We start from the raw sequence: 14,493 nt of genomic DNA, 5'->3' as shown, positions 1-14,493 counted from the left end.
AGGTGTGATTCAGTAACAATGGCGGCCTCCATAAAGCTGACATAGAGAGCGGATAAGGTAGATTAACGCTTGATTTCTATTGTAATATATTTTATTTATTTCCCAAATTAAAGCAAATCCTTTTTAAATATCCCCTTGAAGTTATAAAGCCAGGATTAAATTCGTAAGCCGCGTTTCTACACGTTCTTAAATTAGCGGTGAGCCGCGATAATCCTCGCTCACAAGACTTGCTACAGTGGCTTAAGCGATTTTGCGGTTTACTGGTCTGCAGCTTAATGGCGCTCCACTGTAAATTGGTAATACAGCTGATATATAATTTGCAAGATATTTAGGTCACATTCTATCAATAATCTGATAGTACATATGCATAATCTGGTTTAAAATAATAAAATCACTCAGCAAGAAAAAGAGTTACTAAATATTATGCATTACATTTGATACAGAAATGCATTTTGGAAATTAGAAGCAAAACAGTGACACTTCCAAAAATGTAACAATGGCTATTAAAGCACTTCTTTACAACCAACCTTGAATGAGCATTGATTTATTCATAGCCTGTGAAGACGACTCACTACTTGGTTGAAACAGTGGTCTAATAACTGACCCACTATTGGCTTGGGTCGATAAAACAGGCATTTGGCGATCAGTAGCAGATGGCGCTTTTGTACCTTTCTCATCACTTTCATTACTCTCTGAAAGAGTCTTTTGTTGAACAAGATTGGATGAAAGAGTTTGTTGTTGTTGATTGCCACTACAACTGACAGGTAACTGTTGTTGTCCCCCAAAAACAAACATAGGCTTCTGCTGGCCACCACCAGTTGATACTGGTAGCTGCTGCTGACTGGTAAAGGTGAATGTTGACTTTTCTTGACAATCCCCAGTTGGAACTGTTGCATGTTGCTGTGCAGTATAAGGAAATGAAAGTTTCTGTTGCCCACTTACAACAGGAACACTTGGGTGTTGTTGAACATCAGAAACTGAAACTGATGGTGTCTGCCCAGGCATAGTTTGATTAAATCTTAAAAAAAGTAAATTAAAATTTACTTAAAACCTTACAAAGTTTAATGTAATTTTTCCTCATCTGTAGCTTGATAAAGATCTAACTTTTAAATACCAATTAAAAGATATTTCAAAACTACAATTAATCAAAAACTGTTCTATGAACTGGATTAATTACTAAGACTTAGATACATATTCTCATAAAAAATGCACAAATTTCCAAAGACAGTAGACAAATCTAAACAGAAAAGAACAATTAAATAATAAAAACCCTACTTTTCTAAAAGATTGCTTTTTGGAGTGGTAAAGTTGGCCATAGTTTGTTTGGAAGAAGGTAAGTTTGGTGTTGAAGCAAAAACACTACTTGGTTGAGAAATGGCTGAAACAGAAAGAGAGTAAACGTTTTATTTTTACTGACAATATTTACATCGCTCTCTGGCTTAGAGTAAGAAGAAAATGTGAACATGAAAAAAGGTTGAAAAGATTATCCTCAGCAAATAACATCATAAATTGGTACACAGTAACTAAAGATTACAACTAATGTATTTTTCATATCCACTGATCCATAAAATCAGTCAAAATGACAACTTGTCCTTAGAGTTATGTTAACTGATATAATCGTTATCAATGAGCAGTAAGTCATTGATTAGTGTCATGTAAAATAATCAATTAAACAAATCTATGATTAAATCAATTAACTGAAATTAGGTTTTCCAAACATTACTGTTTTTGATTACTCCAAGAAAGGATTAATAAAAATCCTCATTATGTAAATTTCCATGAAGCTAGCCAAGTAACCAAAATTAATCTTTCCAATTATTAGTTCTTGATTATTCCAAAAATCAATAAATAAAAGTTATGATTGTCATGAAAGTTATAATATTTCCTATACTGGAAATGTATTTCCAATAGGTACTTCCTCCTGCTCCCAAGATTAGCTATTCTTGTTCCTTGCTGCCTCCTACGTGAGAACTTTTTATTTACACTTGCCACAAGACTTCTGTTCCCCCCTACTGGAATCAAGCAACTCCAACATGTCTCTCATATTATGAATTATCATACATCACCTCCCCACCAACAGGAGCATAGCACACTCGTGTGACGCATGCGATTCCTTCTATGGCCTCTACTCAACTATCAATTTAACATTTGGCAGAAAATGGAAGCACCAGACATGTGAGAAGAGGAAAATACATTTTATGAATAGGAAAAGTTCCAATATGGTAATTACTTTTGCTCACACGATTAGCTAGAAACCACATTCATTAGGAGGCAGAACTGGTGCAAGGACAGAACAGATGTACCTCCTGAAAGCACCCAAATGATATCTCCATAGATGAGAGAGTCAGACACAAACAGGGTAACTGCACCACTTCTGAGTCAAATATGTGTGTAAAATGTGTAAAACATCAGAGCAAATAATTAAAAGAGCACATCCAAGTGGGACAGAATGTGGAAAGAAAGTGATTCTAACCAGATAATGATATTGCAACTCAATCCCATAATGAGAAACTTTGATAAACAAGGATACACCCTTTGATGTAGAATGGCTAGGGCACTGTGGACCATACTCGGTAAGTCCAATATACGTCTAAATTCCTAATTGCGAGATACCAACATCCTCATGAGAATAGGATACATATCATACCACCTTTACCTCAAATCTAAGAGCTAGACACACCTTAGAAAACAAAATAAAATTGCTTCTACCTTTAAAAATAAATGTAACATTTTTACCAACTCCTAAACTGTTTCAGTTATCATAAATTTAATGGCTTCATTAAATAAACTTTACAGATGTCTGTAGATCCACAAAATGCATAGTTTACAATTATTACTTTACCTGAGAGTAGTAATTATGGATGAGACCATGTTAGTTTCCTTATTACTTGACTTTTCAAATTGACAATGTGAAAAGTTAAGAATATACTAAAATTTATGAAAACGTCTACACTTTTTTTTTCATCTTTTATGCACAAGAGATTTAGCTCCAGACAAAAGAAATACATGTATTTTTACATTTTAGCAAAAAGTGGCATTTTTTATGTAATGAAAAAAGTTTAAAACACAGCAAACAATGAATGTAGGAGATTTTACTTTTTCAGAACATGTTTGTTTAATGCAAAACTACACAATGCACACTATCTGCACTATCCACCACAGGGACTCAGATCTCAGATTTAATATTATAGCCCAAAAACTCACTGCTAACATTCCAGGGGTTTCATTTGTTTTGAATTTCATGCAAAGCTACATGAGGGCTATCTGTATTAGTTGTCCCTAATTTTGCAGTGTAAGACTAGAGGGAAGGCAGCTAGTTGTCACTACCCACTGCCAACTCTTGGGCTACTCTTTTACCAACGAATAGTGGGATTGACCGTCACATTGTGATGCCCCAAAGATGAAACAGCGAGCATGTTTGGCGCGACGGGGACTCAAACACACGACTTTCAGATTACAAGTCGAACGCCTAAACCCATCTGGCCATGTTGGGCCAACATTCCAGGGGACTTCAGACACTACAATAAAATATTATTATTATTATTATATTAGACTATTACAATATTATTGTTCTTTTTTAATATTTCTTCTGTGGCCAACATATAGTTTCACATCACCAACTAATCTCATAAAGATATTAAAACAATCCTTCTGCATATTCTTAAGCTAAAAGCAAATGCTTTGTTCTTTGGACTCTATATATGTGTGTATATATATATATATAAAAAACAAAGAGAGAAAGAGAAACTATAATATTCAAACATTCCAACTAAAAAATGTTCCTTGAAATTATTTTTTAATAATTGAAAAACCTTTGAAAAATAAAAATCTGTTGTAAATTTTGCAACTTATTAAATTTACCGTTTTAAATTTTATACTACTAAACTGAACAGTACAAACAAAATACAGTTGTGTTCTTACATAATTTAAGTAGGACAAAATAACTTAAATTATAAATAGAAAAGAACAACATCAGTTAATCATAATGTTTTATACATCAAAATTAATTGCATTTCTCTTAGCAAAAACTGAACAACTAAATGAAATACACAAACAAAAAATCAGTCTCTAAAGATAATATAAGGATAGCTTGATGGTATAAATAATTTCATCTGACCTTTAGATTTTCGTTCACCTTCCTTCAGTAGTATTTCAGGAGGGTTAACTTGGCTAGTAGCACCATTTGCTGTATTCAGCATGTGAAATGGACATAATAGTCCATTTGTGGACAGAAGAAACAGAATTGGCATTGGAGGATAGGATTCAGTATCACCTAATAAGTTAAGAATTTTATTTTAAAAAATTATTAATCATTTTTGCTTGTATCCTATAAGTTTATATCAAAAGTTTAAAAACAAGTTTTACTTTAAAGAAGAGAGAGAAAAATGATTAAAATTACTTTAAAATAAAGAGAAATGTGATGAATACTTTTGTCAATAAGGCATTAGTATTTTCAACTTTAATAGCACCCGATACAACATATTGGCTAAATGGTCACAAAAGTTCATAAATAGCTATTCTTAATTTGAATCACTGAGCAAAGGGAAACAAACCAATAAACTGTATCTATTTTTCATCATGCTGTTATTCTTAATCAAATAATGGGAGTGGCTATAACAGTTATAATGCCCCATTGGCTAAAAATGTGAAGTGTTTTGAACAGCTTTGTGCAACATTAGTCCTTGAGCCTTACAAACTTCTGGTCAGAAAGATCACAGAATATACCCAGCTCTTTGGACAAAAATATCTTTTGTTATTCATCTGAAATATCATCATACATTTCTCCTTTTAATTCTTTCCTTGTATTTTTAAATCACTTTTTGCTTATTATTCCACAATCAGCTTTTGTTAAAGCCCAGCACATACATACAGGTACTTAAACATATACAGCTAAATCCACTAAGAAACATATCAAAAATTTGTCGATGTGAGCCATTTAAGTTTTTACATGACTTTGTGTGTGTGTGTGTGTGTCACATAACATGTCTACATTTCTAAAGACATCAGTATTATTCTTCAGAAACATACTATCAGTATTAACCCAGTTATCATTTATCAGAATTAAAGAACATATTAATATTACTAGCTACGATCTAGTTAACAGAATAAAGTTTACTATTTATAAAGTGCACTTTCACAGAAATGTTCAGCATTAGTCTTCATGGACACACTAACACTTATTAACAACAATGTATAGCTGCATACAGATCATTACAATAAAACCTAAAGAGCTCTGATGATAACCTATAAAGAAATACTATAAATTCAAGATCTAATGATAAACACATTATATCTTTCACTTCACAAGTGCTGTCATTATGAAACCTGATGGGTAATTTAAAAAATTGTACACTTTTACCATGTTGTCATTAAAAACCCTAGAGGAAACAATGCTCACCAAGTACATGAAGTAATTTCAAAAATATTATTATTCCATACTTGATGAATACCTTAATACTTACTGACTGTGATCCGTCTTTGGGCACATGTTATTACTGTTAGACCTAATGGGTAAGTTTCATTATTTTTCACTAGGGGAAGCTCTGCACGTCCACTACCATCCAGAACCCATTGTTCCCAGACAGCCTGAAAAGATGAAGAAATTAAAGAAATGATATGTACAAAACATGCTTCAGTTACCTTATTTCTCTTTATAAATAATGAAAGCATATAGTTTCTTTTCAAATTTGAAAAATTAGGTATGAAAAATAAAACAGTTTTGCTACAATAGTTTTAATACACGCTGCATGTATAACACCATGTAACAACATTTCTACTTTTTCTTGTTCCTGGGCAGAAAGTGTTATTCCCCAACTGCTTATACCTAAAATAAATAAAAAAAGACCTATTTTTCTTTTCAAACTTTGCTTCTGTGACCTGGGATTGTATAACAAAAACATGATGAGAGACTTGTATTTGGGGGCTGATACATGAAAATGATTTACAGTACAGTTGCAAATCTGGAAAGACTACTCACTTCTAAACATTTCTGTTCATTGTTGTATAACTTTAGTATAAATACATGTAAATCTTGATTCATATGTTGTTTTATTCAGACCTTATGTAAATGAAAATGTGCAAATTTGACAGTTTTTACATAGAAAATAAGTTAATTTCTAAATTTCACTACCCAGGTCACAAAAGCAAAGTTTGAGGGAATAATAGCCATTTTCTGTACTTTTACAACATAAGCAATTAAGAAATAACACATATCATCCAGGAACAAAGTTTGTGTTATATAGTGTTATCAATCCAACAACACCAACAAAACAATTTGCAAAACAACATTTATATCTTAATTTTTGTTCATGCAAGATTATCTTGAAAAATATTTAGGCAATTAAAATATGCCCCTTACACTGTAAAGAATTTTACAGCATTTACTTTGTCTTAAGAAGATTTAAACTAAAAATGAGGAGCAGTTCAAAATGAAAAAAAAACTTTAAAATATCTTGAATTAAATACTTTAACACAATTAATAAGACTAACTTTAACTGCTAGCATTAAAGAATAGAGCTTAATAATGCTCTTCAAGGCAAAGAAACTGTATAACATAATAAGATCATTTTATATTACCTTGTTGTCTGGCTTACAACCTAAAACAGCTGTTTCAATTGCCTTGCTAGAAGCACATATAAGAAGGCCCCTGTAAAAGACATTATTCAAGATAAGCACTAAATGCAGAGAAACAGCATCTGTCGTTACACACAGAGATGGGTATGTGAAATATGATTAATTAGAACAGTATTTTAAATTTTAAGTAATATTACTGTTAGTGAATACAAATATTTTGTACGTGTGTGGAATAATATGCCTGAAGATGGAAAATGAAATAATGCTTTAAAACCAACTTGCATCTGAACTCTAAAAATTCCAATACTCTGCTCCAATGCAAGTAATTTTAATTTTGTATAGTAATTTAATATCTACTCACAAAATAAATTTCTGATGATTTTAAATTTTCATATGAATGTTTAATATCACATTCCTCTTTATCAATCCAAGGATTACAGTTTTTAAGCAGAAAATTACCCATTTCCATAGAGACACTTTATTTATCACATTATCTTTTTTATCTCCATTTTCAATTTAGAAACATTGTCAAACAAGCCTTAAAATAGTTAACTATTCATCCATGAACCTAGTTTTGATGAACATTGTCTATTTGTCAAATACTTGTTTGTTTGTTTTGAATTAAGTACAAAGCTACACAATGGGCTATCTGTGCTCTGCCCACCACGGGTATTGAAACCCGGTTTTTAGTGTGCAAGTCCACAGACATACCACTGTGCCACTGGGGGGGGCTTGTCAAATACTCTAGTCTTCTATACATACATGTATTCAGTACTTTGAGCCACTCTCAAACATGAATCAACACACACTACTTTTTCTGAGCAGGATAATTATCACACAGCTCAGAACAACCAAGAATACCCCTTGCTACTTTCTTTGAAGTTTGGTACAAGGCAGGCTGTAATAGGTAGCATTATACTACTATTTCATGTGTTATAATGTGATGAACACAGTAGAAAATACCCTCAATTTTGCCATGTTTTTTAAACAACTCTAAGATCCAACATTTTAAATGAAGTTATTAGGCATATTAAAAGCAGCAGTGAAGATTTCAATCACATGATTATAGCTTGAATGTTTGACATGAGGCCCTTACTTTGAACAAATCATCAAGTCTTTACTGTGTTCTACAGTATCACCCTTCCAATCTGGAAAGGGTTAAGATATGTATAATATTATTAATTTGTCTTGTGAATGAAAGTATTTCCTGTCCAAATGAGTTTTTTGCATCCACAATGCAAGTTTGATTCATTAAAGTGACTACTGCAATATTTATTGTAAGCATAATTAACTGTTTATAGTCTTTCCTTAAAAAATGGGTGGTTCAAGTTTTAAGATCCAAAAAAATCTGAGTGTTCTGTTTTCATGACTTGAAAATCTGACCACATTATTCATATCTATTTCAAGTAATTAACTGTCAAAAAGTTAAGGTTAGATATATGTATAAACTGAAAATAAGAAAAAGGTTGTCCTGGTGATGGATTTCACTATAGTTTTAGATTTTCATTATTGTATTCTAAATATATATTGTTAACTTCAAGTGTAAATCTCTACTAACCAATCTGGCTGATGAAACATCCAATAACATGGTGCCTGTTGATCACCACCCTCAAGACATACATCTCCAAAGTTTATATAGTTAGGTTGTGATCCTTTCTAAAATATTACAAATTACTTAGTTAATAAATCATATAGAGAGAAAATTAAAAAAAAAAAAAAAAATATGAAACATTTGTGGAAGCTTATTTACTTATCCAATTATACAAATAACATGAAATGTTGTGAAAATTATGATAAAAGTATAATAAAAATACTGCTAGTATTAAGAAATGAAGCAAATTTCAATGGATGGTTATCATACAACATTTAATACATTAGTTTGAAAAAAAAAACAACTTCAAAATAAATAATGCAATGACTATGTTTTCAAAATAAGTGCTAAACAAATGACCTTTCCTTGTCATAAAACAGCACTAATAAATTTCTCCATAACATCACTTTGCTTTAATATACAGGTGACACCAAAATGTAGTTTTATATATGATTTACTTTCACATTAAACCAATCTCCTACAAGGAGAAATTTACTGACCCCAAATTTCTTGAAAGTCCTGATGCTACAAATCATTTGTATGCCTATTTCAACAATATCTATTATGACAGTTTATTATTGCTAGTTTTGTAAATATTTTTTTCAATTTCACGGGCTTGGTATACATGTATGTTCCTAACATAGAAGTAAGAAAGAAAAATAAATATGTTACCAAAGGGTGGAAAGAGTCATGGCAGAAATATTTTGTTGATTAATCTATAATGTGAAAGAGAATAATAGACTAAAATATGAGAATCTTTTACAGAGAATCCCAATCACTGAACAGAGGATTTGACAACAGTAAGAGATGAGATGTGTCAAAATAAAAAAATAAAGCACGTGTGATTGTCACAACAAAAAAAACCAATGTGAAACAATGAACCAAGCCCAGTGTAGGGTGAAATGTAACAAATCATATCCAAAACCCTGAATAAGAAACATGATGATGACAGCTATGTAGTTCAAACCAATTATCACACAGAGAAAATCTCATAAGCTAGAAGATCTGAAACAAGAAACTAATAATGAAATAGTTTATGATTAACGTTTTTTTCTGTGGGCACCTTTTTGCTACAAATTTCAAAATTTAATTAAAACTACTTTCTTATCAGAGTATATGAATAAACTTGTCATCAAAATATAGCTAATAAGTGAAATTTCAATACAAGTTTTAAGTTCTTCAGTTCATGCAGAAATATTTTTGAAACATTCCTGAGCTCTCCCTAGTGTGAGAATTGTGGTATTTTCTCTCTAAATATACCCTCTTTTCTAATTTATTTACTACACCTCCAAAAAGCATGAAATTTATTGCATATTGCTCATTAAAGTATTGTGAAACAATGAACCAACCCCAGTGTAGGGTGAAATGTAACAAATTATATCCAAAACCCTGAATAAGAGCATCAAAAAGTTTGTTGACTCCATATTTTGGAGAATAAATGCTTAGTGAAAGTACTTCCTTGAAAAAAATTCCAATTTCTTTGTCTACGAATAAGTCTTTTTCTGATTGCTGAAATTTAAACTTTTCTGAAAACACATAAAAAGTATTAAAAGTTATAGTGCAGAAACTATAAAGGTCAATTTGGTGTCAGGAACTCTACTTACTTGGACATACATGCACAAAGCAAAAGACTTAAAACAATATGGTAAGTATAACAAACATTCAGCAACCCAGAAAATAATAGTTAAAAGACAAGAGGATGAAAATATTACTTTTTGGGAATAAAAAGCAGCAGATGAGACAAATACTAGATAAGAAGATTCAAGACTTCAAGAACACAGTATTCACAAATGGAAATTGGTGGCATCCAGGTCTTAGAAATGGTACAAGTTCATAAAGCAGCTATTGCAAAAATAGGGCATTTCTGGTGTGAATTATACAAGAACACTGATGTGAAGCTTTTGGAATGATATAACCACTATTTTATTCCTAAAGATCTTAGAAGATACAGCCAACTAAGCTTAGTTTACGTTTTCTTATAGTAAAGCCACTATCTGCTGTGTCCACCGAGGGGAACTGAACCCCTGATTTTAGCATTGTAAATCCTTAGTAAGTGATAAGACCTTAAAACTTCAACCCCAAAGACCACAAAATGGAAACATAGTTAACTTCTATGACTAAAGCTTAGTACTTACAGGAATTGATATAATGACCAAAGAAGAAGTCTTGTCTTCTGTATTACCAACAGGTATGAAGCTTACAGCAAATACAGTAGGTATTAGCCAACTGATCTCCAGTACTGTGAAGCAAATAAAAATAACATTAAAAGTAAATAGTTTTTGTATTTCTACAGTATAACACAATCTATAAACAAAATATTGCTAACACTAAGAGCCAGATGCAAAGAACAAAAAGAATAGTTTACACGTTGACATTCACAATCTAGTGGGGCCATAAAAATGATTTAAGTTCCAATGATGCTATGCAAATGCTCACTGTTTTTAGGCACAGCAAAAAATCTTAAGTCACAAACATTATTTTGAGAGAGTATCACAGTAATGTGCATATTTTTCATCATAAATTCTAAACACTTAACAAAATTTACAATTGTTTTTATCTACAAGATGTTGAGTTCACCTTCATAAAACTTGGACATTAAAATTAGAGAGTGTGAAATAAGTGTATTTATATTCAAGCTTTGTTTCAGCACTTGGCCTACACAGTTCATATGATGTAGCCTTGAGTTGATTAGATAATATTAATGACTGTTGGATATAGATAACTATTTAGTGTAGGCATTATTATTTATTTTGTGAATTAATACTTAATGATTATTTAGTCTTTTATAACAAGTAATTATTTTAAAGGCAATAGTTATGACAAATACAGTTAAATATCAAAGAACCAGCGTAGGACTTAGTGACTGGAAGTATACCAGTAGTAGTAATTTGGAGAATAAAGAAAGAAAATGAATTTAGCATATGCAGTCACTACAATATCTCTAGGGAAAAATGTAGAGTAAGACATCAAATCCTTGCAAGTATTAAAGAATGACATGCTAAATACAAGTTCACAGGAGCTGAATAAAATGCAAAAGACTTTTCTCTGCAAACATTTTGGAACAGTACCGGAGATAAACAGAAACAAAAGACAAACAATTGAAAGAGACTTACAAAATGGAGAACCAGAAAGGAATATTGAACCATACTTATCAATTCAGTTCTACTGGAGAAGTTAAACTCAAAGACAGTTAGAAACACTTCTACAATAACAAGGTCCCACTTCTGTTACTCACAGCCAACAACAAACTCAGCTTGAACTGGAAAGGACCTGTTGAAGTACAGGAAGCTATCAATAGAATGTATTATAAAGTAAAAGTGAATGGGAAAATCAAAGTCTACCATACCAATCTGTTGAAAAAGTACTTCAACTGCAGCTACTGAGGTACAGATGGACATGGCAAGTGTGGCTGCCATAGCAGAAGAATCTGAAGACAGTGATTTCGTTATAGAAGATGAAGACATACTTGGCCTAAGACCACTGGGTGGAGACTGGATGTCAACATAAGCATCAAAGTGACTGATAAAAAGAAGAAAGGGAAACAAAACCTACTGTACCAATATACAGTTAAATTAAGAAAGACAGACCTCAGGCAACATAAGATCAAAATGAAGACAAAGAACCATGTCAAGGTGAAGCCTTATCATAAACCCCTTTGAGAAGAGACAAACAAGCAAACTGCAAATGTTAGTATAGATTATATGAGAAGACTTAGTATATAAACGTTGAACAGTCTTTGTATATAACATAAAAATATAACAAACATTTTTCTTGAAGAGGGTCTTACTGTTGATATACGAATGCATAGTGCAGGCAGTATTGTTTATTTTGCAAGTTAATATTTAATGACTGTTTAGATTTTCATAAAAGGAGAGTTAAAAGTAATTATTTTAAATGGTAATAGTTATGACAAGTTTGGTTATGTGACTCGACTAGTTATACATTGTATTTGCAATTATGTTGTCATCTAGGCTTTACTAACATTGTTGATACAACATTCATTGAATCTTCTGTATTTATCTCATTACCTTAAATGAATATTGTTAAATCAGCACTATTTGCATACTTTAAAAAAATTCAAAGCCTCAGTGATCAATGTATAAATCAATGTTACCAAGCAAGTGCAAGTGAAGTTGAGAAACTTTTGTGAAAGAAAATGTTAAATGTCATGTGAGTGATTACCTTTAACAGGTAATATTTTAAGTGAATTTCACACAGTGTGATAGAAATAAGGAGAATAATTTGTCTGGTCAAAGGATGTTCCAAGATAACTGAACCAATCTGTGTGGACTTTTGACAAAAAAAAAAAAAGATAACTGTTTATGGTTCAGGATACAACTATTGTAACCCATGGAGCAACGCAAGTAAATTATCCACTGATATGCTTAGAAGAAAATAATTCATCTTATTAATTGGATTATAAAGTAAATAAATCAACCTAAGTGGACTTTTGACAAAAAAAAAATCATTTAGTTTTAAATACAACTGCTATATCTTATAATCTAAACAATTTTTGTACGTATGTTTGAGTTGTTTTAAACATATTTTAAAATAGTGGATTGCAAGCTGTACATTTATCCAAATTTATCTCCATCAAGTCACAGTCACCTACTGTAAAAGAACCCTCAGTCTATATATACATAAACCCCTGACAATGATACATATTCCACATTTTTCAGAAAAAAAATGTCATACTTTTAACCAGTCTAGCAAAGTATATTTAAAATCATGAAAAGTATTTTCAGGAATCACAAAATTAAAACCAAATTCCCATTATATAATATTTCTATGTAACTCATCATCATTATTTTAGGACTATGTTCTGGTAACAGTAAGCATGTACAACTTTTCTTTCCATTCTCCATTTTAAAAAGCCATCTAGCAGCCTAACTTGCAGTGTACTTCCCCTTATTTTTGCTGGTGGTGAATTAAATTGCAACAAAAAATGTGAACAACATTGCAATATGACAATTAGATTTTCTAACCATTTACTTCTAAAACTTAAAATTAATTTATTATTTCAGATTTATTTTGATTGAAAACAAATATCAGTGACAATTTTTTTGTTCTTCATAAGCTTTATTAACTATTTTAGAAGAACTGTTCACTGGTAGTGAGTGAGACCTCAACTTCTACATGAACCATCACTGCAACTAAATACCACACCTCTTCAACTCTTTACCACTCTCTCCTGATCAACGTTCAAGCACAATACTCCACCCCATCACCACTGACAACCATAACTGTATTAGTATTTGGTTACACAGTACAATACAGGGTTGGCATCAAATTTGTGCAAAGGTAGTCTAATAATAATAATTAATAATTCATACTTTTGTGTCTTCAGAGAAACAAAATCATATTGTTGGTTATGTTTTAAATATAAAATCTTCTACTTAAAAGTATTTTTTCAACTCTAAATACCTTGTATGCAACATAAAGCTCAATACTGATACTGTAATTTTGTCCCATTTATTAGTTAAATCATCTATCCAACCAGTTTTCTGCATAATTATTAAATTCATAATTTAAATTAACTATGTTTAGAGATGTTTAATCAAACCTGATACTGGATTTTCAAAGAGTGGTGGTACAGCTATAGATTTTGCTTCTTGGAGTGTTGGTTTGTACTGAGTTAAGGATCCATTCTTCTTTCCAGCAACCAACTGTTTTCCTTTAGGACTCCAACAGACTGAAAAAAAACAACAAAAAAAAACAACATACCGTTACACAGAATTACTATAACGCACCTTCTATTTAACGTAAAAAATGCAAACCAATTCCAAATTATTTTGTAATCGATGAAATTATAAGTATTATTTTATCAAAAACATTTGTCCTTGTGAAAGCTGTAAAAATGAACCTGACCTTTCAATGAAAACAGCTAATATATCCACCTCATTAAAATATGAGATTGAATCCAGCTTAAGATTTAATTACATTCAAATACACAAAACTACGAGCAATAATAAAAATTCTTTTAACACAAAGTTAAATTTTTGCACTTCTGTGATGAAGCCCTTAAAAGACAATCCTTCTCAATACAGCTTTACATATCTGTTAAAGCTGTAATATGCATTATAATAAATCATATTTATTTTTCAAGTTGAGCATTGAGAGTTGGTGGGGTGGGCACAATTATGACTATAAGAGTTATAAGTTAATCTGAAAGTACAAATATTACTAATATTAAATAGTAGAGTAAAAACAATTAGCATTGGAAAATTGTAGGAGGTGCAACAAAATGCATGTTTAAAAATGGGTTACTATGGGTTAACCTGTTTTTATACAACAACATTTCCATTCCAAATATCATCCTAATAGCTCTC

General features: G+C 31.3%; 1 protein-coding gene across 1 annotated transcript in view; it reads right to left on the bottom strand.

Annotated features, from left to right (window-relative positions):
- Positions 1-14,493, bottom strand: part of LOC143244962 (nuclear pore complex protein Nup214-like) — a 47,053-nt gene that overhangs the window by 16,464 nt on the left and 16,096 nt on the right. The window contains exons 6-13 of the mRNA XM_076490575.1: positions 13,728-13,856; positions 10,300-10,403; positions 8,132-8,229; positions 6,577-6,646; positions 5,463-5,586; positions 4,118-4,273; positions 1,276-1,378; positions 528-1,018 (exon numbers count right to left, since the gene is read on the bottom strand). Coding sequence (XP_076346690.1) covers positions 528-1,018; positions 1,276-1,378; positions 4,118-4,273; positions 5,463-5,586; positions 6,577-6,646; positions 8,132-8,229; positions 10,300-10,403; positions 13,728-13,856 — 1,275 coding nt within the window. The remainder of the gene's footprint in view (positions 1-527; positions 1,019-1,275; positions 1,379-4,117; positions 4,274-5,462; positions 5,587-6,576; positions 6,647-8,131; positions 8,230-10,299; positions 10,404-13,727; positions 13,857-14,493) is intronic.

This window comes from Tachypleus tridentatus, chromosome 2 (assembly GCF_004210375.1).
Source record: "Tachypleus tridentatus isolate NWPU-2018 chromosome 2, ASM421037v1, whole genome shotgun sequence".
NCBI lineage: Eukaryota > Metazoa > Arthropoda > Merostomata > Xiphosura > Limulidae > Tachypleus > Tachypleus tridentatus.
Note: the sequence above shows the minus strand (reverse complement) of the source record. Positions and strands in the feature narration are given on the sequence as shown.